General features: G+C 38.3%; 1 protein-coding gene across 3 annotated transcripts in view; it reads left to right on the forward strand.

Moving 5' to 3' along the window:
* Window positions 1-27,578, forward strand: part of CC2D2B (coiled-coil and C2 domain containing 2B) — a 108,596-nt gene that overhangs the window by 62,324 nt on the left and 18,694 nt on the right. For 2 of the 3 annotated variants that reach the window (XM_055560015.1, XM_055560016.1), the window contains exons 1-3: window positions 18,828-18,848; window positions 23,780-23,878; window positions 25,408-25,605. In XM_055560015.1, the coding sequence (XP_055415990.1) occupies window positions 18,828-18,848; window positions 23,780-23,878; window positions 25,408-25,605 (318 nt within the window). Of the gene's footprint in view, window positions 1-3,111; window positions 3,204-6,279; window positions 6,451-7,886; window positions 7,988-14,294; window positions 14,428-18,751; window positions 18,849-23,779; window positions 23,879-25,082; window positions 25,266-25,407; window positions 25,606-27,578 lie in introns of those variants that run through there. The other variant, XM_055560014.1, reaches the window with a different exon arrangement.

The following is a 27,578-nucleotide window of genomic DNA, read 5'->3' on the forward strand; positions in this document are numbered from 1 at the left end:
GTGACCTCTGTGACTAGATGAGGCCTAGGCAGGTATGTGCAGACCTGTTCTGACCTTCCCATTTGTCTTTGGGCAAGTTATCTATGCACCGAGTCCTGCTTTATTGTTTTATAAAAACAGACAATAAAAATGCCTGCCTTGCTCTTCTTCTGAAGTAAAATGATAAAACTGCAAGTGCTGTGCTAGTTTGTACCCTGTTCCTCTGAGAGCATGCTGGAAATGCAGACCTCTGTAGCTATCCTAGTCTGTTTCAGTACTTCCTGTTTACCATTGGCAGGTGTTTTTTTCCCACTCACCCTTGCCCCTCCTACACCTTCTTTATTAACTCCGTGTGTGTGTGCCAAGTCACTTCAGTTGTGTCCGACTCTTTTTGACCCTGTTGGGTGTAGCCCACCAGGCTCCTCTGTCCATGGGACTCTAGGGAAGAATACTCTAGTGGGTTGCCATGCCCTCCTCCAGGGGATCTTCCTGACCCAGGGGTTGAACCCGCATCTCTTATGTCTCCTGCATTGGCTGGTGGGTTCTTTACCATTAGCACCACCTGGAAAGCCCTACTAGCTCCGTATTTCTTTTAAAAAGAGTTGAGAGGTGATTTAATAATGAAATTTATGTCTTAGGAAATAAAGAGGTGTTCCTATAAGAAAAGGGAACACATACCCTACTCATCCCTTCTCTTCTTTTTGATGGATAAGGAAGCCCAGAAGGGAGCAGAGGATCAGGAAGGTGGTAAGAGCACAAGTGTCTGAGGATTCTGAACTTCATGCAGGATCCTGCAAAGGAGTGTCAAGAACATTTTGTGATTGTGTTTCAGCTCCTTGTGAAGACTTCTTTGTTATCCGGAGATAGTTTCACACTACAAGTTGAAGGATACTGACTCTAATTATAGGTACTGGAATTGTGGTTTGACTTTGGAGGCCTCATAGGGCCATGGGTGTTTAAATCTGATTGTGAGTTATGTGGGTTAAACTCCCTGCTATGTTACTGGGGTCAGTGGTACCTGAGGCCAGGGTTGGAGCAGTAAAGTCCCAGCAGTCTCGTGGATTGCTAGATAAAGTTTTGCTGAAATATTTGTGTCTAAGAGGCCTGTAGTTCTCCTCAATTTGTCCCTTCCATTAATTTACTCCATAAATACTTACTGAGCATCTGCTGTTAATCAAGCATTGTACTAGAGATTGGAATTACAGCAGTAAACAAAAGAGACTAAAATCCTTGACCTCCTAGCCATTCTAATGGGAGAAGTCAGATAATGAACAAAATATTAGTGTATTAGATTGTGATATGTGCTCTAACAAGTAAAGTTGGAAAAGAGCACAAGTGTGTGTGTGTGTGTGTGTGTGTGTTGGGATGTGGGGTACAATTTTAAATAAGATAATCAAGGAAAGCCCCTGAGAAGGTAACACCAACAAAAGACTTGAAAGCTGAGGGAGCTGGAGTTGGAGCTCCAAAAAGTTAGAGTTTTCATGGGAGAAGAACATCGCAGGCTGATGGAAGCACATGTGAAAACTGAGAAAGGAATGTGCATAGCCTGTGGCAGGAACAGCAAGGAGCTCAGTCTGTGTGCTGCCAGTGAAGCAAAGGAGAGAGAGAGAATGAGAGAAGGGGTGGGAGAAGGAAAAGAAAGAGAAAGGGAGGGAGGGCTCAAGCACAATAATGGGGTCAGAGGGGAGAGGGATGTGGTTCACCTTCAAGGCAAGCAGTTTGTTGCCCATACAGGCTTCCCTGGTGGCTCAGACGGGATAGAACCTGCCTGCAATGGAGGAGACCTGTGTTCAATCCCTGGGTTGGGAAGATCCCCTGGAGAAGGGAATGGCAAGCTACTCCAGTATTCTTGCATGGAAAATCCCATGGACGGAGGAGCCTGGTAGGCTGCAGTCCATGCTAAGGGTTGGACACGACTGAGCGACTGCACTTTCACTTTTCACTTTCCTGTATTGGAGAAGGAAATGGCAACCCACTCCAGTGTTCTTGCCTGGAGAATCCCAGGGACGGGGGAGCCTGGTGGGCTGCCGTCTATGGGGTCGCACAGAGTCGGACATGACTGAAGCGACTTAGCAGCAGCAGGATTCTTGCGTGGGAAATTCCATAGACAGAGGATCCTGGTGAGCTACAGCCCATGGAGTCACAAAGAGAGTAACACACACACACACACACACACACACACACACACACACGGCAGAGTAATTCTTAGGAATTCTGTTTTTCCCATTCTCCTGCCACCTCATTTTCCAGATCACTAGTCTCTAGGTTGGGCTTACCAGGTGGTGCTAGTGGTAAAGAACCCTTGTGCCAATGCAGGAAAGGTAAGAGATGCAGGTTCGATCCCTGGGTCGGGAAGATCACCTGGAGGAGAGCATGGCAACCCACTCCAGTATTCCTGCCTACAAATCCTGTGGACACAGGAGCCTGGTGGGCTACAGTCCATAGGGTCATAAAGAGTCAGACACAGTGAAGTGACTTAGCACACATGCACGTATACACAATTATCTCCAGGATGGTTTGTGGCAGGACAGAAAGCAGAAATTTGCCTCGAGACACGCTTCTTCCTGGTTCCACTTCTAAAAGTCTACACCTGATGTGAAGGATGGGATTAGAGTAGAAAGGGAGGAATTTCCTTAGACTATAAAGAAGTTCAGAGTCCGTAGAGGAACCAATTTCTGTGGGTTCCGCAAGCAGCGTAGGCTTAGGGGAATGGCTTTGTTGAGGCACTGAATATGTGCCCAAGCAGACAGAATGAGAACTTGAGGTCAGAATAGGATGAACTCCAAGGACATACAGAAATGCGATGACATTTCTTTGTGGATCAAGATTTGTGTGAGTACAAGTGACTGCTGTAAAAACACATTCACAGGTAATCATCTTCTTTGGTGAAGACTGATTCTGTCTATGTGAATACTCTGAGTTAGGTTGAAGAAGAGATGAGAGGGTCCCAATGAGAGTGTTAGGAATGATTTTGATAATGGTAGAAAACCGAACCATACTTTCACTTATCTAATTCCCCTTCCCATTCCTTACTTACAAAAAGTAAGAGCAACAAAAGAGTGACACCAGTAGCATTGTGTATACTTAATCTTAAAATATGAACTCTTCATTTCTTAAAAATATTTTTTGTAGATGAGAAGGTTGGTAATGAGAAGAATTGTCAAAGTTAGCAAATTTAACTTATCAGATATTGTGGCTGATTATGAAGAAATTGTATCTGCAAGGTATATATTAAAATTATTATTATTTAAGTCTGAAATATAAAGCTATAAGCTAGTTCCTTCAGAGTCCTCAAATAAGTTCTCTTTTTATATTAATGTCAAAATCCAGTTACAAAACATAAAATGAAATATAGTGATTTAAATATTTTTAATAATTTAAAAATTCCATTTTGGACATATCTGTATGATTTATATTTTCAAGTGTATAGTACTTTAGTTTTTAACCCTCTCTTTGTGGCAAGAAAAAAAAAGAAAGCAAAACACTTTTGTCCCAAATTAGTTTTGCTCTCAGATCTCCCTGTCCTGGGACTGATTCTGGAAAAATCATTGGTGGTAGCACCATGCTCTAAGCCTATAATCTCCCCCTTTCAAAACTGAATCCTCAGCAAGGACTGACATAAGCACTCTGTGATCCACAAGCGCTGAGGGGGAGCCTTTTGCTGAAGGAACTCAATTCTCATACTGTCCTATCTGTGAGACTTAAGGGTAGGAACAGGAATTAGGGATGCTACATATCTGGGAAACCACTCTGGGGCCACTTGCAGATTCTTAGTATTAACAGGAAGGTTTTAATTGGTTTAGGATGCTGAGATATATTTTGGGGGAGGGGTTTCTATTCTAAAATATACCTTGAAGTAATTCTTCTATGAGCAAGTGTTTTTAAATGAAAACGTATTTTAAAAAATTTTTATTGGGGTATAGTTGATTTACAATGTTGTGCTAATTTCTGCTGTACAGCAAAGTGAATCTGTTATACATATACATATATCCACTCTTTTTTAGATTATTTTCCCATATAGGCCATTACAGCGTGTTTAGTAGAGTTCCCTGTACTATCCATAGGTCCTTATTAGTTCTTTATTTCATATTTAGTAGTCATATATAGTGGTGTGTGTGGTGATGGACCGGGAAGCCTGGCATGCTGCAGTCCATGGGGACTGCAAAGAGTCAGGCACGACTGAGTGACTGAACCGAACTGACCGTGATGTGAGTGTGTCAATGCTGAAAACTTATTTTTTAACTTTTCATTTTACATTGGCGTACAGGTGATTAACAATGTTGTGTTAGTTTCAGGCGTACAACAAAGTGATTCAGTTAGACACATACATGTATCTATTGTTTTTCAAATTCTCTTCCTAATTAGGTTGTTACAGAATATTGAGCAGAGTTCCCTTTGCTGTACAGTAGGTCCTTGTTGTTTATCCATTTAAAATATAACAGTGTGTACATGTCTATCCCAAACTCCCTAACTGTCCCCCTCAACCCTTCCCGGCTGGTAACCATAAGTTTGTTCTCTAAGTCTATGAGTCTGTTTCTGTTTTGTAAATAAGTTCATTTGTATCTTTTTTTGGATTCCACATATAAATGACATTACACAACATTTCTTTCTCTGACTTACTTTCCTCAGTATGACAGTCTCTAAGTCCATCCATGTTGCTACAAATGGCCTTATTTCATTCTTTTCAATAGCTGGGTAATATTCCATTATATATATATTAAGAAACATATATAGATTAAAAAACATATATATATGTGTACATACACACACACACACACACACACACACACATATATATATGCACATCTTCTTAATCCATTCTCCTGTATAAGGACATTTAGGCTGCTTCCACGTCTTGGCTATTATAAACACTGCAATGAGTACTGGGGTGCATGTTCCCTTTCAGACCATGTATTTCTCTGGATACATGCCCAGGAGTGAGGTTACAGGATGATATGGTAGCTCTGTTTTTAGTTTCTTAAGGAACCTCCATACTGTTCTCCATAGTGGCTTCACAAATTTACATTCCCACCAACAGTGTAGGAGGGTTCTCTTCTCTTCCTACCCTCTCCAATGTTTATAGTTTGTGGGTTTTTTGATGATAGCCATTTTGACTGATGTAAGGTGATATCTTCTTGCAGTTTGGATTTGCATTTCTCTAATAATTAGCAATGTTGAACATCTTTTCATGTGCCTCTTGGCCATCTATATGTCTTCTTTGGTGAAAATGTCTGTTTAAGTCTTCTGCCTCTTTTTTGATAGAGTTGTTTGTTTTGATGATGTTAAACATCATGAGCTGTTTATAAATTTTGGAGACTAATCCCTTGGTCACATCATTTGCAAATATTTTTCCCAATCTGTGAGCTGCTTTTTCATTTAGTTTATTGTTTCCTCTTGTGTAAAAACTTTTGCGTTTAATTAGGTCTCATTTGTTTATTTTTGTTTTTCCATGTCCATTACTCTGAGAGAGGGACTGAAAAAGATGAGAGTGTTCTGCCTATGTTTTCCTCTAAGAGTTTTATAATGTACAGTCATACCTTTAGGTCTTTAATCCATTTTGAATTTATTTTTCTGTATGATGTCAAAGAATGTTCTAATATCATTTTTTGTGTGTAGCTGTTCAGTTTTCCCAGCACCCTTTATTGAAGAGACTGTCTTTCCTTCATTGTATATAGTCTTGCCTCCTTAGATTAATTGACCAATAAGTACATGCATTTATTTCTGGGCTTTCTGTCATATGTCATTGATCTGCATTTCTATTTTTGTGCCAATACTATGCTTTTTTGTGTGTGCCATGCTGTTTTGATGACTGTAACTTTGTAGGGTAGTCTGAAGTTTTTATTTTCAGTCTTTAGAGGAAATCAAGTGTGACCATAAAGTTATAATTCCATATAACTTGGTGTTTCCATGTAGGTTCCATAAAGGTTTGTGTTGCCAGGAGTTGCAGCACTTATAACTAACTCCTACTCAGAACTATGTAGAAAATGATCAAGAGAATGATTTCTAAAAAATTAATAATCTTTTGAAATAACATCATGTTTCATGGGATTACCTCTCCATGCCTTATCTCTTCTTGGACCATATACTCAAAGAACATGGAGCAATCAGATGCTCTCTTAAAACACAGAATCCCTTCAACACTCCAAAAAAGATTATTTTCTTGGATCTAAGACAACTCTGTCTCCCCTACACAGTAAAGAGAACATGGTTCAGAATAATGACCTTATTTATAATAAATTTTAAAAATCGTTATCTTTCAAATCTTATTATTTTATATCAATCTGATTGACCACTTTTTAGCCAGTTGATATATGCAGTTTGTAAGCTTCTTGAACAACGAAGAAAGTTAAAGCCTCAGAGGAAAGAAAGGAAAAAAGTGGCAGTACAGACTATCTGTGATAGAGATATTAAGATTCTTATCAGAATACTGAGAGCTTATAATATTCCTACAAGGAAAACAACAGTTAATAGGTAAGGCAGTTGCACCAATTATTGGAGTTACAAAAAATGTCTTAAATGTACATTTCTAAACTGTCTTTTTAATAAAACTTTGTACTTTATTGATGCTCTACATACAAAAGCTGAATGAGAGTTGAAATCTTCATTTGAATAGTCAAACTTAACTGTCATTGCTATGTAGTAAAATTTTGCAAAAGTTTGAGATGCCCGAAGTATCTTTAACATGTATATTTTTGGGTGCTTTATTAAATAAATGCTTTCTGTCCATATTCCCTATTTTGAAAACTTAAGCAGCTATTGCCAATTATACTGTCCACTCACAGTGTTGGAAGTAGAATAGTAGAATACAGGAGAGAATAGGCTCCATTTTGGACTTGTCATTTTAGGTGACTTCTATAAAAATCAGATCTTACCATCTCTTTTGCAGGCACTCAGAATGATGTATTTTATTGGTGTTTTTTGGGCAGAGGATATGTGGGGTCAGAATGGTCAAATGAAGTCATCTTAAATATTTAGTATATCCTCAATATCAAGTGTCATATATTTAATCTCATATATAATTTATATATTGTGAATATTTCATACCCAGGAACCTAAGGGATAAGAGAGTATCCCTCTCTATCTACATTTAACACAGGTGTGCTCTACTTTCGTATTTTATGTTTATCCCGTGAATTCTACCTATGAGAAACATTTTGCTTACTAGCTACTAATCTACAGTTAAAACCTCTTAAAGGTTTTGCCTGTGTTTTGTAAATATGATCTTATTTATGATACACTTGATATTCTCAAAACAAATGCACATTTCAAGGCTGTTTTGTGAAATAAGGACATTTTAAAATTACTACCGTTTTCTACAATAATCGGGCTTATTGGGCTTCCCTTGTGGCTCAGCTAGTAAAGGATCCACCTACAGTGGGGGAGACCTGGGTTCAATTCCTGGGTTGAGAAGATTCCCTGGAGAAGGGAAAGGCTATCCACTCCAGTATTCTGGCCTGGAGAATTCCATGACTGTATAGTCCATGGGGTTACAAAGAGTAGGACATGACTGAGTGACTTTCACTTTCTGCAATAATTAATCTGTAAAAGAAAGAATACTATAACACCAAAAATAGAAATAATATAACTCAAAGTATTACCTACCCTATTTTTCCCTTTTTGCTGAGGATCAGTGAAGACTTTGCCACAGACTGGTTCCCATCCATAGCTCAGCACTGAGGAGCTACCCTTTCAGAGTAGTGATTGTCACATATTTATCTCTAACCCCCTATGATATGAAGACCCAAAGCAAACTGTAAGATCCAGGATAACTGTCTTATCTATCTCTATAAGCATAAGCAGAAACCCAATAACACAGCACAGAAGCATAAGCAAAAACATACCTACTCATACCAAAACAAATATTGAAATTAATTAAAATGTATGTCTCTATATTGTTTTTCCTGAAGGTCCTTGGATATGCCTACTTATTTGATATCATCCATGTCTCGCCTCAGACATAAAGAAACAATCAAATCATTAGCCTCAGATGAAGTCTTAAATGAGATAAGTATTTAACACTTTTCTAAAGCGCAGTTTTGATCATGTTTTCCCTGAATTGCAACTGGCCCCTAACTGGGGCTACTCTCTTGGGCTTCTAGTTTACTCTCCATAACACAGTCATGGTGCTGTTTACAAAATGTAATTCTAACCATTTCATTCTCTACTACCCTGCCCTCAGGGTCTATAGAATAAAATGCAAGCTCCTTAGAAAGTATACCAAAATCTGTATTTATCTGGTTGTTATCTACCAATCAGTAGATACAATCAGTCAGCCACATTTCCCTGCACCCCACAGCAGTGTCATATCACACTACTACGTTCCAGAAGTCCTCCATTCTTGCCCTTTCCTTTGCCTAGAATGGCCACCACACTTCATGTTCAGGTGTTACTGGCCACATGAACTACTATTTAATGTTGTGAAGCTCAAGCCCACGCTATGTGTTCTCTATGAAGTTCTCCTTGTCCTCACCCCCAAAAGTTTAATCATTCTCTCTCCTGAGTAACTGTTATATCCTGAATATATTTCTTTTGTTTCATTGCCATTATTTGCTTAACTGTCCTTTGTTTTCTCCTGACAGACTTAAGATAAAAATCTTTAACGATATCCATGTATTTTTGAATCCTAGAAAAATCATACCTGATATTAAATAGGATGAAATCTTTTTTTTAAATTTTATTTTATTTTTAAACTTTACATAATTGTATTAGTTTTGCCAAATATCAAAATGAATCCGCCACAGGTATACATGTGTTCCCCATCCTGAACCCTCCTCCCTCCTCCCTCCCCATTCCATCCCTCTGGGTCGTCCCAGTGCACCAGCCCCAAGCATCCAGTATCGTGCATCGAACCTGGACTGGCGACTCGTTTTATACATGATATTTTACATGTTTCAATGCCATTCTCCCTAATCTTCCCACCCTCTTCCTCTCTCGCCGAGTCCATAAGACTGTTCTATACATCAGTGTCTCTTTTGCTGTCTCGTACACAGGGTTATTGTTACCATCTTTCTAAATTCCATATATATGCGTTAGTATACTGTGTTGCTGTTTTTCTATCTGGCTTACTTCACTCTGTATCATAGGCTCCAGTTTCATCCACCTCATTAGAACTGATTCAAATGTACTCTTTTTAATGGCTGAGTAATACTCCATTGTGTATATGTACCACTGCTTTCTTATCCATTCATCTGCTGATGAACATCTAGGTTGCTTCCATGTCCTGGCTATTATAAACAGTGCTGCGATGAACATTGGGGTACTCGTGTCTCTTTCCCTTCTGGTTTCCTCAGTGTGTATGCCCAGCAGTGGGATTGCTGGATCATAAGGCAGTTCTATTTCCAGTTTTTTAAGGAATCTCCACACTGTTCTCCATAGTGGCTGTACTAGTTTGCATTCCCACCAACAGTGTAAGAGCGTTCCCTTTTCTCCACACCCTCTCCAGCATTTATTGCTTGTAGACTTTTGGATCGCAGCCATTCTGACTGGTGTGAAATGGTACCTCATAGTGGTTTTGATTTGCATTTCTCTAATAATGAGTGATGTTGAGCATCTTTTCATGTGTTTGTTAGCCATCTGTATGTCTTCTTTGGAGAAATGTCTATTTAGTTCTTTGGCCCATTTTTTGATTGGGTCATTTATTTTTCTGGAGTTGAGCTGTAGGAGTTGCTTGTATATTCTCAAGATTAGTTTTTTGTCAGTTGCTTCATTTGCTATTATCTTCTCCCATTCTGTAGGCTGTCTTTTCACCTTGCTAATAGTTTCCTTTGATGTGCAGAAGCTTTTAAGGTTAATTAGGTCCCATTTGTTTATTTTTGCTTTTATTTCCAATATTCTGGGAGGTGGGTCATAGAGGATCCTGCTGCGATGTATGTCAGAGAGTGTTTTGCCTATGTTCTCCTCTAGGAGTTTTATAGTTTCTGGTCTTACGTTTAGATCTTTAATCCATTTTGAGTTTATTTTTGTGTATGGTGTTAGAAAGTGTTCTAGTTTCATTCTTTTACAAGTGGTTGACCAGATTTCCCAGCACCACTTGTTAAAGAAATTGTCTTTAATCCATTGTATATTCTTGCCTCCTTTGTCAAAGATAAGGTGTCCATATGTGCGTGGATTTATCTCTGGGCTTTCTATTTTGTTCCATTGATCTATATTTCTGTCTTTGTGCCAGTACCATACTGTCTTGAGAACTGTGGCTTTGAGGTAGAGCCTGAAGTCAGGTAGGTTGATTCCTCCAGTTCCATTCTTCTTTCTCAAGATCGCTTTGGCTATTCGAGGTTTTTTGTATTTCCATACAAATTGTGAAATTATTTGTTCTAGCTCTGTGAAGAATGCTGTTGGTAGCTTGATAGGGATTGCATTGAATCTATAGATTGCTTTGGGTAGTATACTCATTTTCACTATATTGATTCTTCCAACCCATGAACATGGTATATTTCTCCATCTGTTAGTGTCCTCTTTGATTTCTTTCACCAGTGTTTTATAGTTTTCTATATATAGGTCTTTAGTTTCTTTAGGTAGATATATTCCTAAGTATTTTATTCTTCCCGTTGCAATGGTGAATGGAATTGTTTCCATAATTTCTCTTGCAATGGTGAATGGAATTGTTTCCATAATTTCTCTTTCTGTTTTCTCATTATTAGTGTATAGGAATGCAAGTGATTTCTGTGTGTTGATTTTATATCCTGCAACTTTACTATAGTCATTGATTAGTTCTAGTAATTTTCTGGTGGAGTCTTTAGGGTTTTCTATGTAGAGGATCATGTCATCTGCAAACAGTGAGAGCTTTACTTCTTCTTTTCCAATTTGGATTCCTTTTATTTCTTTTTCTGCTCTGATTGCTGTGGCCAAAACTTCCAAAACTATGTTGAATAGTAATGGTGAGAGTGGGCACCCTTGTCTTGTTCCTGACTTTAGAGGAAATGCTTTCCATTTTTCACCATTGAGGATAATGTTTGCTATGGGTTTGTCATATATAGCTTTTATTATGTTGAGGTATGTTCCTTCTATTCCTGCTTTCTGGAGAGTTTTTATCATAAATGGATGTTGAATTTTGTCAAAGGCTTTCTCTGCTCTATTGAGATAATCATATGGTTTTTATTTTTCAATTTGTTAATGTGGTGTATTACATTGATTGATTCGCGGATATTGAAGAATCCTTGCATCCCTGGGATAAAGCCCACTTGGTCATGGTGTATGATCTTTTTAATGTGCTGTTGGATTCTGATTGCTAGAATTTTGTTAAGGATTTTTGCATCTATGTTCATCAGTGATATTGGCCTGTAGTTTTCTTTTTTTGTGGGATCTTTGTCAGGTGTTGGTGTTAGGGTGATGGTGGCCTCATAGAATGAGTTTGGAAGTTTACCATCCTCTGCAATTTTCTGGAAGAGTTTGAGCAGGATAGGTGTTAGCTCTTCTCTAAATTTTTGGTAGAATTCAGCTGTGAAGCCGTCTGGACCTGGGCTTTTGTTTGCTGGAAGATTTTTGATTACAGTTTCAATTTCCGTGCTTGTGATGGGTCTGTTAAGATTTTCTATTTCTTCCTGATCGAGTTTTGGAAAGTTGTACTTTTCTAAGAATTTGTCCATTTTTTCCACATTGTCCATTTTATTGGCATATAATTGTTGATAGTACTCTCTTATGATCCTTTGTATTTCTGTGTTGTCTGTTGTGATCTCTCCATTTTCATTTCTAATTTTATTGATTTGATTTTTCTCCCTTTGTTTCTTGATGAGTCTGGCTAATGGTTTGTCAATTTTATTTATCCTTTCAAAAAACCAGCTTTTGGTTTTGTTGGTTTTTGCTATGATCTCTTTTGTTTCTTTTGCATTTATTTCTGCTCTAATTTTTAAGATTTCTTTCCTTCTACTAACCCTGGGGTTCTTCATTTCTTCCTTTTCTAGTTGCTTTAGGTGTAGTTAGGTTATTTATTTGACTTTTTTCTTGTTTCTTGAGGTGTGCCTGTATTGCTATGAACTTTCCCCTTAGGACTGCTTTTACCGTGTCCCACAGGTTTTGGGTTGTTGTGTTTTCATTTTCATTCGTTTCTATGCAAATTTTGATTTCTTTTTTGATTTCTTCTGTGATTTGTTGGTTATTTAGCAGCGTGTTGTTCAGCCTCCATATGTTGGAATTTTTAATAGTTTTTCTCTTGTAATTGAGATCTAATCTTACTGCATTGTGGTCAGAAAAGATGCTTGGAATGATTTCTATTTTTTTAAATTTACCAAGGCTAGCTTTATGGCCCAGGATGTGATCTATCCTGGAGAAGGTTCCATGTGCGCTTCAGAAAAAGGTGAAATTCATTGTTTTGGGATGAAATGTCCTATAGATATCAATTAAGTCTAACTGGTCTATTGTATCATTTAAAGTTTGTGTTTCCTTGTTAATTTTCTGTTTAGTTGATCTATCCATAGGTGTGAGTGGGGTATTAAAGTCTCCCACTATTATTGTGTTATTGTTAATTTCTCCTTTCATACTTTTTAGCATTTGTCTTACATACTGTGGTGCTCTCGTGTTGGGTGCATATATATTTATAATTGTTATATCTTCTTCTTGGATTGCTCCTTTGATCATTATGTAGTGACCATCTTTGTCTCTTTTCACAGTCTTTGTTTTAAAGTCTATTTTATCTGATATGAGTATTGCTACTCCTGCTTTCTTTTGGTCCCTATTTGCATGGAAAATCTTTTTCCAACCCTTCACTTTCAGTCTGTATGTGTCCCCTGTTTTGAGGTGGGTCTCTTGTAGACAACATATGTAGGGGTCTTGTTTTTGTAGCCATTCAGCCAGTCTTTGTCTTTTGGTTGGGGCATTCAACCCATTTACGTTTAAGGTAATTACTGATAAGTATGATCCCATTGCCATTTACTTTATTGTTTTGGGTTCGAATTTATACACCGTTTTTGTGTTTCCTGTCTAGAGAATATCCTTTAGTATTTGTTGGAGAGCTGGTTTGGTGGTGCAGAATTCTCTCAGCTTTTGCTTGTCTGAAAAGCTTTTGATTTCTCCTTCATACTTGAATGAGATCCTTGCTGGGTACAATAATCTGGGCTGTAGGTTATTTTCTTCATCATTTTAAGTATGTCTTGCCATTCCCTCCTGGCTTGAAGAGTTTCTATTGAAAGATCAGCTGTTATCCTTATGGGTATTCCCTTGTGTGTTATTTGTTGTTTTTCCCTTGCTGCTTTTAATATTTGTTCTTTGTGTTTGATCTTTGTTAATTTGATTACTATGTGTCTTGGGGTGTTTCGCCTTGGGTTTATCCTGTTTGGGACTCTCTGGGTTTCTTGGACTTGGGTGATTATTTCCTTCCCCATTTTAGGGAAGTTTTCAACTATTATCTCCTCAAGTATTTTCTCATGGTCTTTCTTTTTGTCTTCTTCTTCTGGGACCCCTATGATTCGAATGTTGTAGCGTTTAATATTGTCCTGGAGGTCTCTGAGATTGTCCTCATTTCTTTTAATTCGTTTTTCTTTTATCCTCTCTGATTCATTTATTTCTACCATTCTATCTTCTAATTCACTAATCCTATCTTCTGCCTCTGTTATTCTACTATTTGTTGCCTCCAGAGTGTTTTTAATTTCACTTATTGCATTATTCATTATATGTTGACTCTTTTTTATTTCTTCTAAGTCCTTGTTAAACCTTTCTTGCATCTTCTCAATCCTTGCCTCCAGGCTATTTATCTGTGATTCCATTTTAATTTCAAGATTTTGGATCAATTTCACTATCATTATTCGGAATTCTTTATCAGGTAGATTCCTTATCTCTTCCTCTTTTGTTTGGTTTGGTGGGCATTTATCCTGTTCCTTTATCTGCTGGCTATTCCTCTGTCTCTTCATCTTGTTTAAATTGCTGAGTTTGGGGTGTCCTTTCTGTATTCTGGCAGTTTGTGGAGTTCTCTTTATTGTGGCGTTTCCTCACCGTGTGTGGGTTTGTACAGGTGGCTTGTCATGGTTTCCTGGTTAGGGAAGCTTGTGTCGATGTTCTGGTGGATGGAGCTGTATTTCTTCTCTCTCCCTTCGAAGACTTGGGTTGCTTTGCTGGGTGCCTGATGTCTTCTGCCGGCATTTGGAAGTTGTTTTGTGGAATTTACTCGACGTTTAAATGCTCTTTTGATGAATTTGTGGGGGAGAAAGTGTTCTCCCCATCCTACTCCTCCGCCATCTTGGCTTCTCCCCCAGGATGAAATCTTAATTGAATGAATGAATGAATAAATAATGGTTGTTTGAAAAACTAGAAAAACCAAACCATCTAGTTATCAGCCAGTAACTAATTTCTACCTTTTATCAACTATATAAAATATTACAAAAACCTAGTTGGTGTTTATCATGTGTTTCAGGATACTGTACACCCCTTTGTGGAAGTTTCCTTTCAGCACACTGTATACCAAACCAGCGTTGCCAGTGGATCTCATCCATGCTGGAACGAAGAAATTAAAGTAGATTTTATGTAAGTTGGAGTCCATTTTTCCTTGACTTCTAAAATAAACCAATAACAGAATTATTTTCTTGAGCCATTTATTAAAAATAATGATTGATACAGGCTTAATTTTTAAGTTTTTAAATTATGAAGTGTGTTTACATAGATAATGTATGCTTGTGTGCTAAGTCGCTTCAGTCATGTCTGACTCTTTGCAACCCTGTGAACTGTAGCCCACGAGGCTCCTCTGTCCGTGGGATTCTCTAGGCAAGAATACTGGAATGGGTTGCCCTGCCCTCCTCCACGGGCTCTTCCCGACTCAAGAATTGAACTCACGTCTCCTGTGGCTCCTGCACTGCAGGCAGATTCTTGACCACTGAGTCAGCAGGGAAGCCCCTATATAACGTGTATGTAAATATAAGTTCTGAGGGAAAATGAGTATTTGTGTATCTACCATTTAGCTTTAAAAATGGAGTGTTACCAGTAACTTTGAAGGCTCCACTGTGCCAATATCTAACTGTATCCCCTTCCTCTCTCCCCAGAGATAACAACCATGTTACCCTTGTGTTTATCCTTCCCTCTCTTTCTTTATGATTTTAAATCATAGATATTCATCCCTAGCTATGTTTTATTTCTTTATGGATGCTTTTCAACTGTATATAAATTGAATTATCTTTTGCAACCTGTTTCTTTGTTCTTCATTATTTTGAGAGATTTATCCATATTCATAACTATTCCTTCCTTCATTTTCACTTCGTTATAGTATTCCACTGTGTTAAAATTTATTTATTCTTTAAATTATTCCATAATTTATTTATTCTTTACCCTGTTGATGCACATTTGCCTGATTTTAGTGTTTTGCTATTATGAATAGTGTTGCTCTGAACATTCTTGTACTTGTTATCTGGAATACACATCTAAGAGTTTCTTTTTATGACATTAGTTCTCAAGCTATTTTGTGCACTGAAATCACCTGTATGGCTTCTTTAAACAAATTTCTGGGCCCAACTCCATAGTTTCTAATTCAATAGCTCTAGAGTAGGGCTCGGAGAAGGCAATGGCAACCCACTCCAGTACTCTTGCCTGGAAAATCCCATGGATGGAGGAGCCTGGTAGGCTGCAGTCCATGGGGTCGCTAGGAGTCAGACATGACTGAGTGACTTCACTTTCACTTTTCACTTTTATGCACTGGAGAAGGAAGTGGCAACCCACTCCAGTGTTCTTGCCTGGAGAATCCCAGGGACGGGGGAGCCTGATGGGCTGCCGTCTATGGGGTCACACAGAGTCGGACACGACTGAAGAGACTTAGCAGCAGCAGCAACAGCAGAGTAGGGCTGATACATAATTCCATTTCTAACAAGTTCCAGGTGTTACTGATGCTACTAGTCAGGAGACACTTTGAAACCCTCTGCTCCAGGATCTATATCCAGGAGTGGAATTGCTTCAGCTTTACTATGTAATGTCAATTTTTTTTCCCAAAGTGATTGTGCCAATATACACTCTCAATATATAAGTTCCTATTGTGCCACATCTTCAATAATATTTAATATTTTTAAAATTAATTTTTCTAATATGGTGGATCTAAAGTGATATTCTTACTGTGATTTAATTTGCATTCCTGGATTTCTAATGAGATTGAGTTTCTTTTTCTTCCATTTTAAACAAATTGATAGACTTTATCATTTTTAAAGAGTTTAGATTCCTAGTAAAATTGAGCAGAAAGCAGAATTCTTACATATCCTCTCCCTTCAACACACACACAGCTTCCCTAAGTGTCAGTGCGGTACATTTCTTATGAAACGGACCATATTATGAGACAAAGTCCACAATTTATATTAGAATTCATTCTTTGTGTTGTACATTCTATGCGTGTGTACTCAGTTGCTTCAGTCATGTCCAGCTGTTTGTGACCCTATGGACCATAGCCCACCAGGCTCCTCTGTCCATGGGATTTCTCCAGGCAAGAATACTGGAGTGAGTTGCCATGCCCTCCTTCAGGGGATCTTCCTGACCCAGGTGTCGAACTTGTGTCTGCCACATCTCCTGCAGTACAGGTAGATTTTTTACCAATAGTGCCACCTGGGAAGGCTTGTATGTTCTAGGGGTTTTGTCAAGAATAGCAAGGAGAGACAGGAAAACCTCCTTCAGTGATCAATGCAAAGAAATAGAGGAAAACAATAGAATGGGGAAGACTAGAGATCTCTTCAAGAAAATTAGAGATACCAAGGGAACATTTCATGCAAAGATGAGTGCAATAAAGGACAGATATGGTATGGACCTAACAGAAGCAGAAGATATTAAGAAGAGGTAGCAACAATACACAAAGAACTATGCAAAAAAGATCTTCATGACTCAGATAACCACGATGGTGTGATCACTCACCTAGAGCCAGACATCCTGGAATGCAAAGTCAAGTGGGCCTTAGGAGGCATCACTATGAACAAAACTAGCGGAGGTGATGAAATTCCAGTTGAACTATTTCAGATCCTAAAAGATGATGCTGTGAAAGTGCTGCACACAATATGCCAGCAAATCTGGAAAACTCAGAAGTGGCCATAGGACTGGAAAAGGTCAGTTTTCATTCCAATCCCAAAGTAAGGCAATGCCAAAGAATGCTCAAACTACCACACAATTGCACTCATCTCACACGCTAGTAAAGTAATGCTCAAAATTCTCCAAGCTAGGCTTCAACTGTACATGAATCATGAACTTCTAGATGTTCAAGCTGGATTTAGAAAAGGCAGAGGAGCCAAAGATCAAATTGCCAACATCCGTTGGATCATCAAAAAAGCAAGAGAGTTCCAGAAAAACATCTACTTTTGCTTTATTGACTATGCCAAAGCCTTTGACTGTGTGGATTACAACAAACTGGAAAAGTCTTCAAGAGATGGGAATACCAGGCCACCTTACCTGCCTCCTGAGAAATCTGTATGCAGGTCAAGAAGCAGCAATTAGAACTGGACATGGAACAACAGGCTGGTTCCAAATAGGGAAAGGAGTCCATCAAGGCTGTATATTGTCACCCTACTTATTTAACTTATATGCAGAGTACATCATGCAAAATGCTGGGCTGGACGAAGCAAAGTTGAAATCAAGATTTCTGGGAGAAATACCAATAACCTCAGATATGCAGACACCACCCTTATGGCAGAAAACAAAGAAGAACTAAAGACCCTTTTGATGAAAATGAAAGAGGAGAGTGAACAAGTTGGCTTAAAACTCAACATTCACAAAACTAAGATCATGGCATCTGGTCCCATCACTTCATGGCAAATAGATGGGGAAACAATGGAAATGGTGAGAGACTTTATTTTGGGGGGCTCCACAATCACTGCAGATGCTGACTATAGCCATGAAATTAAAAGACAATTGCTCCTTGGAAGGAAAGTTATGACCAACCTAGACAGCATATTAAAAAGCAGAGACATTACTTTGCCAACAAAGGTCTGTCTAGTCAAAGCTATGGTTTTTCCAGTAGTCATATATGGATGTGAGAGTTGGACTATAAAGAAACTTGAGCGCCAAAGAATTGATGCTTTTGAACTGTGGTGTTGGAGAAGACTCTTGAGAATCCCTTGGACTGCAAGGAGATCCAACCAATCCATCCTAAAGGAAATCAATCCTGAATATTCATTGGAAAGACTGATGATGAAGCTGAAGCTCCAATACTTTGGCCACCTGATGCGAAGAACTGACTCATTGGAAAAGACCCTGATGCTCAGAAAGATTGAAGGCAGGAGGAGAAGGGTATGACAGAGGATGAGATGGTTGGATGGTATCACCAACGCAATAGACACGAGTTTGAGTAAACTCCAGGAGTTGGTGATGGACAGGGAGGCCTGGTGTGCTGGAGTCCATGGGGTTGCAAGGAGTCGGACACGAGTGAAGAACTGAACTGATACTCACTCCAGTATTCTTGCCTGGAGAATCTCATGAACAGAGGAGCCTGGTGGGTTACATTCCATAGGGTCACAAAGAGTTGGACATGACTGAAGAAACTTAGTGTGTGCGCACACCTGGGTATGTGCCCATAAGTGGGATTGCTGGGTCATATGGCAAATCTATTTTTAGATTTTTAAGGAACCTCCATACCGTTCTCCATAGTGGCTGTACCAATTTGCACTCCCACTAACAGTGTAGGAGGGTTCCTTTTTCTCTACATCCTTTCCATGATTTATTGTCTGTAGATTTTTTGATATTGAGTCTAATGAAAGAGAACAGACATCTTGAAAACACATACCTTTTCTTAGCTTACACTTAATAAAAGAAAACAACACAGGTAATTTTATAGTCCTTTATGAATAATGATTTTATAAAATCAATTAAACTTCTGAATATGTTTTCTTATTTACAGCTTACCAGGACATGATTGTAACTTCTCAAGTTTATCTAAAATAAAAGATAATATATATATCAACATTTTTGATGAAATGATTATTGAAAAGCATGAGGTAAAGTAGAAAAATTATAATAATCAATGTTGAAATAATTCTAGGTTCAGACTGAATGAAGTCTGTGAACATATTTGTTAATTTGCTTTTAGATGCAGTGTCTATTTACAATGTTTTCTAAAAAGGATATGGAGCAACGTGAGGTAAAATCAGACATGTGACAAGTCAGTTCAAAAATAATAGAGCTCATAAACCACACATAGGAAGAGGAGGGATAAATATACCAAGAATTTGGGGAAACTAGGTTTCTGCAATTGAACATTATATCTTTGTGTGAACTTCCTGGTAGCCAAGCTTTAACATATTTTCAAGGTTTGCTGCACTAAGCATATTTGCTTTGATGTATACTATGATATGGGCTTCCCTTATGGCTCAGCTGGTAAAGAATCCACCTGCAATATGGGAGACCTGGGTTCGATCCCTGGGTTGGGAAGATCCCCTGGAGAAGGGAAAGGCTACCCACTCCAGTATTCTGGCCTAGAGAATACCATGGACTAGACAGTCCTTGGGGTAGCAAAGAGTTGGACACGACTGAGCAACCTTCACTTTCACATACTATGATATATACTTAATGTATATACTATGGTAAAAGTATGTACATTAAGGTGCTTTACATTGTTTACTGAGATGTAGGTAGATCTCAAAAGCAGTGGCTATAAACTGAAGAGAGGAATCAGGGGTACTGGTAGCTTTTTTCAAACTTCAGTGCTTCCCCAGATTCAAGTAAACAGCAGCAACACACCCAGGGCTTAGAAACTGAATACAATGGCTTCCTAGCTGGCATGTGATCACTAGAATCTCAATATTGTCTATTATGACCCTGACGTCCCTGGCATTTGTTCTTCTTAGAAGAAAAGAGAGATCAGATTAAAATGGGAGCCAGCATATATTGCATTTTCTTTTGCAAGGTTTTTACATTTCTAAACTGGACTGTCTGCAAGAGGACCATTCAGTGAATTTTCTTAGTCAAGAAATGGCCCATGTTAACCTTTGTTGTGGTGGCTGTTCAGTCAATATGTTGTGTCCGACTCTTTGTGACCCCATGGACTCCAGCACACCAGGCTCCCCTGTCCTTTGCTATCTCCCAGAGTTTGTTCAGATTTCATGTCCACTGAGCTGGTGATGCTATCTAACTGATGCCAGTATTTCTTGGCAGTAAGCCAACAAGGATCCATAATTATGACAGCAAGGGAAAGGTGGTTGACGGAAAAGCACAAAATGAAGCAGAAAGCAAGACAGTATATGGGAAAAACTACAATGAGTTGTCCCTTTTATCACCCTTCTTTTTTCCTAGCTCCTTACTTCAGCCCAGGTTAATCTGTATAACTTTAATATTAACAGAAATTTTGAGTTTATGGATTTAAAAGAAATCACATTAACATAAATAATTTAAGGTCTTTTTCTACCTTCTACTCACAAAACCTCCACCAGTCCCTCGCAAAATTTTCTGGAAGCCTCCAAGGAGTCCTCATATATGTGCTTAGACATGACTGTTAGCCACAATCATCAGTATGTGGGTTCTTTTGACTCAGCCCCCAAAGCTCTCAAAGCCACCTAAAGGAATCTCACCACCACCACCGCTGTTGACATTGCCCCTGATTACGATACCACCATCTGTGCCAAGGGTGTTATCCCTCCAGTTATCCTTTAGCCCAGAGCTATCAAACTTCAGAATACTCAAGAGGCACTGGATTCTGTACAAACATGGGCAGAACGGGCCTATTTTCTCTGAATCCATACCACATATTGTGTATCTAGACTTTATAGCAATAGTGTTTGTACACAAAATCTCACAGTAGAAGAGCTTCTCCAGCCACTGACCCTAATCATCAGGGGCCAAACCAAGGACAAGGGACCTAGTGGGGTTCAGTGTGCGCCAACCCTTTCCATGTCTTCATTGTCCTTTCTCTTCTTCTTGATTCCTAAACTCAACCCAACTGCTCTCATCTTCCCCAGTTACAAGTAAAAATCAGTGGATATAAGTATATACTAGTACCATGGAGCTGGAGAAGGTGATGGCACCCCACTCCAGTACTCTTGCCTGGAAAATCCCATGGACAGAGGAGCCTGGTAGGCTGCAGCCCATGGGGTCGCAAACAGTCGGACACGACTGAGCGACTTCCCTTTCACTTTTCACTTTCATGCATTGGAGAAGGAAATGGCAACCCACTCCAGTGTTCTTGCCTGGAGAATCCCAGGGACGGGGGAGCCTGGTGGGCTGCCGTCTGTGGGGTCACACAGAGTCGGATATGACTGAAGTGACTTAGCAGCAGCAGCAGCAGTACTATGGAGCGGTTTGTTGCCTATGCCAGTCTTAAACAAGCAACATGCCTATCCCAAGAAGTATTCTCTAACACCTTTCCCATATTCCCCCTATTTCAGCACTTTGGCTGATGAAATGAAAAATGTAAATGGCTAAAAGTGAAGTAAGTTACAGAGTAAATGCCAGTGGGGTTAGTGGTGTTGGTGGTAAATGCCAAACCCTTTTTTGCCCAATAACCCACTACACTGTCTCTGCTGCTGCTGCTGCTGCTAAGTCGCTTCAGTCGTGTCCGACTCTGTGCGACCCCATAGACGGCAGCCCACCAGGCTCCCCCATCCCTGGAATTCTCCAGACAAGAATACTGGAGTGGGTTGTCATTTCCTTCTCCAATACACTGTCTCTAATTTTTAAAAATAGCATTATTGAGGAGTAGTTGGCATACAGTAAGCTGCACATAAAGTGTGTATTTTGACAAATTTTGACATATATGTATATATATACATGAAACCATTATCAAAGTCAAGGCAATAAATATATGCATCACTCTCAAAGGTTTTCCTCTGTCCTGTTAGAATACCTCCATCCTTCCCTTCCTTCTTCCCACCCCAGGAAATGATTCATCTGCTTTCAGTAACTATAGTTTATATTTTCTGGAATTTTATAGAAATGGTATCATACAGTTTTCACTCTTTTTTCCTTGGCCTGGCAGCTTTCATTCAGGGAAAAAAATTATTTTTAGATTTGTCTATGTTGTGTTATTTATCAAATAGTTCATTACTTTTTATTGTATAGTGGTAGTCTGTTGAAAACACACATTGTATTGTATGTTTAAATATTCACCTGTTGATGGACAAGTGGGTTTTCTATGGTGGGGTGGGAGGGCTATTATAAATAAAACTACCATGAGGATTTGGTAATTAAATTAAAGCATTTGGTAAATGAAAGCATTACATACAAATGCTTTAATTTGGGGGGCGGTAAATACATAGGAGTGAAATGACTGGATCATATGGTAAGTGGACCTTTAAGAAACAAACTGTTTTTTCAAAGTAATTATACCATTTTTTATTTCCACCAGCACTGTATGAGACTTCTAGTTCTTTCACATTCTTACAAGCATGTAGTCAGACTTCAAAATTTTAGCCATTCTAACAAGCCTGTGATTGTATCTCAGTATAGTTTTAATTTGCATTTCCTAATGACTAATGATGTTGGATGGCTTCCCTGGTGGTTCAGATGGTAAAGAATCTGCCTGCAATGCAGGATACCTGGCTTTGATCCCTGGGTTGGGGAGATCCCCTGAAGAAGGGAATGGGAACCCATTCTAGTATTCTTGCCTGGAAAATTCCATAGACAAAGGAGCCTGGCGAGTCGCAAACAGTCAGACACAACTGAGCAACTAACAACACACAATGATGTTGAGCATTTTTTCATGAATTGCTCTTGGTGTCATGTTTTTTAGCTCTGATTTTATGACTCTCTATTAGAGTTACAGGGCTTCCCAGGTGGCGCTAGGGGTAAAGAACCTGCCTGCTAATGCAGGAGACATAAGAGACTCAAGTTCCATCCCTTTGTAGGGAAGATCCCCTGGAGGAGGGCATAGCAACCCACTGCACTATTCTTGCCTGGAGAATCCTCATGGACACAGGAGCCTGGAGGGCTACAGTCCATTGGGTCACACAGAGTCAGACACGACTGAAGCAACTTAGCACACACACACACACACACACACACACAGTTAAGATTATATTCCTTCTTCATGAATTGATTGCTCTATTGTTATGAAATATTCCTCTTTATCCCTGGTTACATTTATTAATTCTTAAATCTACTTTGTATGTTATAAATATAATCATTTCAGCTTTCTTTTCATTGGTGTTTGTATGTATGGTGTATCTTTTTCTTTCTTTTCTTATTTTTTCTTTTAACCTGTGTCTTTATATGTAAAATGAGTTTACTTTCAGTTCAGTTCAGTTGCACAGTTGTGTCCGACTCTTTGCAACCCCATGAATCGCAGCATGCCAGGCCTCCCTGTCCATTACCATCTCCTGGAGTTCACTCAGACTCACGTCCATAATTGGGTCTTCCTTTTTTATTCAGTTAACAACCTCTATCTTTTAATGAATGGGTATTTACGTTTTGTGTAATTACTGACTTGGCTGGGTTCCATCTTCCTGTTTGTTTTCTGCTTGTCCCGTCTGTTTTTTGTTCTTTTTTTCTTCCCTTTTTTGGATTAATACTTTTATTATTCTACTTTATTTTCACTATTGGCTTATTAGCTGTACTTTTTTTATTTCTTAATTGTTGCTCTAGGTTTTATTAAATATTATTTCACTTATGACAGTCTATAATATTATGCCACTCCACATATAGTGTAAGAACAGGATATTATTACACTTCCATTTCTACTCCTATGCTTTGTGTTAATGTTATTTTATCATATATTTTGCTTTTACATATGTCATAAACTGCAACAGGTCATTATTATTGCTTTAAATAGTCAATTATCTTTTAAAGAAATTTTTGAAAGTGAGAAAAAAACTTCTCTATTTACTCTTTGGTTTCTTTTTAAAATGAAAGAGAATTTATTATACTTACCTGCAAGTTTGTGTGAAGTTATTCATCGCATGATATAGAATAGTAATAGAAAACTTATTTATTTTAATAGGATCGCTGTTTCAAGAGCTGTAGTGGTCATTCATATATAAGAAAGAATTGGCTTGGATCCATTGTCTTCCCTTTCTCTGCTCTCCTACAACAATCTGAGGTAACAGAAACTGATTTTTTGCTAATTCTAAATTTTTGTCTCTGGCTAATAGAAACACTTACTGTTTTCTTTGAGTCAGATTTTGATTGGCATGTTGATAAGTCCGTTGAAATGATCCTGTATGCAAGTGCCTCCTAGGTGTTGGAGTATTTGAAGATTTTAGCCGTCTCTAGGAGATACCCACAAATTTATTTCATATATTTTTAGTGTTCACTGATGAAGAAAAGGGCAGCTAACTGTAGGTCTTAAAGCAACATTCATATTTGTTTATAATAGTTACGTAATTCCAGATTCATACATTTTCTGAATAATGACATTGCTTCGTAACCATGGGTTCCATGATTCTATGCAATCACAGCATGTCATGAGGGAGCACGTTACAAATACAAGTGCTGCAAATAAGGAGCAATGGAGATTTTAAGTTGTTGGAGGTATAGGGCTTCCTGTTATAAATCCCTGCAGTTACTTCTCAGTCTCAGGCCAGATGCTAGGAGAGAGAAGTAGTTAAGAAGGTGAGCTTCAAAGGTAGACTCGTCTGCATTGTAATCCTGGCTCTACTACTCTGGTTGTGTGACCCGTCACAACTTCCTCACATGCTCTGAACTCATTTCCTTATCTAGAAAATGGAGATTAGTGGCGTCTACCTCATTGAATAATGTGATCTATATCAAGCACTTGGAAGAATGCCTTATACATAGTAGGTGCTCAATAACTATTAATATTTGTTATGTTATTAGTAGTAGTAGTTATTATTTTAAATTATCTCCTCACACACACACACACACACACATACACACACGGTCCCTCCTCCAGTGGACTTTGGGTCATCTCTCCTTCTGTTCCATTTTTTTTCTCTTTCCAGACCCAGTGCAAAATGTAACATGGTCTTTTAGCATTTTTCTTTGAGCTTAAATTTGATTCTCTAAGAGTTTCTATCACTCTGGTATGTTAACTTGCTTCCTCATTTCATCCCTTTCTTACTTCTGCCTTTTCCACATACTACATATTACAGAGGGACCCAGGGTGTCAAGGTTGCTTGTGAGCAGATCATCATGGAAAACTTTATCATTCTTTGCAAGTCCCTATTAGTCGAATCAGCATGAACCCATACAAGCCTATTTCCTGCAATAGAGTAGACTGAACTATCTTTGACTGATGTTTATTTTCATCATGCAGAATCCATTCTGTTCATATACTCTTTCAGATTAGTGGAACATTTCAAGTAAATATTCCACCTGTTTTGCTTGGGTATACTTGGAGTAAGACTTATGTGTCTCCTAAAGAAGATTATAATGGACAGAATTTAAAAGAATGTACCTTCTTAAATATTTTTGCTACTATTGAACCTCAAATATCATATGCCATCTGTAGTCCAGAACTAGACAAGGTAGGCTTTCCACTGAATTATTTTCAGATATACTATCAAAGAAGTGTTAATTTCAAAGATGACAAAAATGAATGTTGGTTCTTGATATTTTCCTGTGGGAACAATATGGTAGCAAGTTGAAATATTTTAAACTTGATTCTAGTTTTCAGATCAAATAGACATTTTGGAGAGAGCACGGATTTTTACAAAAAATTGTAAGGCATTGTTTCCTAAACGAAGAATCACCACTACTGTTTTTAATGATGAAGGGATACAGATCTTAGTAATAAGATACATCAAAGCATTGAATCCACCTCAACAACTCCTGGATATGTTTCTTCATGATTCTAATGCAAGACTTGTAAGTGATATTTATGTTAGTAACTTTATTGAGATATTCACATACCATATAATTTGCCCTTCTAAGGTATATAATTCAGTGGTTTTTAATATATACACCAAATTGTGCAGCCATCACCACAGTAAATTTTAGAACATTTTGATCACTCTAAATTTATATTTATTTTAATTGGTTTATTTTTTAATGTTAACTTTGAGTAAAACTTTCTTATTAAAATTGCTTTATCTTCGGAGACAGTTTCCTGAGAGAGATACCATCTCCTGAGAGAGATAGCATCTGTGTTGCAATGTGTGCTCCTGAGTGCGTGGTGGAAGAAAACATTTCCTCCTGTTGCCCTTCACTCTGCCCACTTGTACTGAAGGTCACTGTTGCCACATCACTTCATGCGACCGTACCAACTTCATAATCTTTCTGTCAGACTTTGAAAAATGATGCAGAAAAATTCCTTTGATTTTCAGGCAGAATTGAAAGTTGTATTTCTAAAGAGATTGTGTCCTTCTAAGGATTGCTTCTTGTTGTCAAGAGGCTATGTTATCTTTTGCTCTGTAAACTGCCAGCATAACACTTCTCACCTTGTGTGGCTTTATGCATATCTGTTATTTACCAGCTGACAAAAGAGACATGTACAGGTGATCATTATGAACTCAGAAGAGGAGATAGCTTCTTTCACTTTGAGAAAGGAAAATGTGAAATCAGAAATCTAGTCTCCCCTTTAAGGAAAAAACAAGCTTTGATTAAAGGACACCTACGAGAAATCATTTATACCTTTTATTTATTCAGGCCTGATTGACTCAATTGGCTCTTTTTAGAATATTTATATTATTCTTCCAGTATGAAACTCTCACCTGAATTCTTTAAGCTAAAACAAAGTCCTAATTTAGATCACATTTTACTACACTCTGCTTTTGGGTTTCTTCTTTCCTGTTTCCTTATACCAAAAGTCCAAGGAGATAATAATGCTCTCCGATTTCTTTTAAAGACAGTCTTCGTCTTTTAAAAAAAAAGTAGTGTAAATCATAGCTCTTTTGCTTATCAGGAATTGTGAGCCATGTTTAATTAATTGCATGAAGTCAGAAACATGATTAGTGTAGGAGGTCATAGTAGTGCATATATGGTAGCTACTGTAAATCAGTGAAAATGTTGGTGAACTTTCTGTGTTAACTCTAACCTGAGTCCTTATCTCCAGCCCTATAGGGGTAGCAGTCCACAACAGAAGTTCTGTTGTTTGTAAAAATAGGCTGCACCAATATCTTCTTGCTGCAGCAACTTATAACTGGATTTTATTAATAAAAATAATTCTGATGGATTTTGAACCTAAAAGAAAATCAAACTTTTGCTACTCTTCTACAACTTTTTTCAATTTTCTTAAACAGTTGTATTTTAAAGTATACATGTAATGTATAACATTTAAAATTTTAATTTATTATAGTGAAATGTAATGATTAATATACATGGTCTGGAGTCATGCTGCTGCTAAGTTGCTTCAGTTGTGTCCGACTCTGTTCGACCCCACAGACGGCAGCCCACCAGGCTCCCCCGTCCCTGGGATTCTCCAGGCAAGAACACTGGAGTAGGTTGCCATTTCCTTCTCCAATGCATGAAAGTGAAAAGTGAAAGGGAAGTCGCTCAGTCGTGTCCAACTCTTAGCGACCCCATGGACTGCAGCCTACCAGGCTCCTCTGTCCATGGGATTTTCCAGGCAAGAGGACTGGAGTGGGGTGCCATTGCCTTCTCCAGGAGTCATGCTAACTTGGGCTTATTCCCAGAGACCCATATGTTGTGTTAGTGTCAGTGTGAGTGTTAGTATGGGCAGGTTATCTTAGCACTCTAAGCTTGTTTCTTCTTTTTTAAAATAAAATTAATAATAGTGTGTATTTCAAAGGCTTGTAGGATGTACTAAATTTGATGATAATGCATGTAATGCACTGTGCTTAGTGGTGGACATATAGTATGCTCTTAATAAATCTTAGTTA

This window comes from Bubalus kerabau, chromosome 22, assembly GCF_029407905.1.
Source record: "Bubalus kerabau isolate K-KA32 ecotype Philippines breed swamp buffalo chromosome 22, PCC_UOA_SB_1v2, whole genome shotgun sequence".
NCBI classification, from domain to species: domain Eukaryota; kingdom Metazoa; phylum Chordata; class Mammalia; order Artiodactyla; family Bovidae; genus Bubalus; species Bubalus kerabau.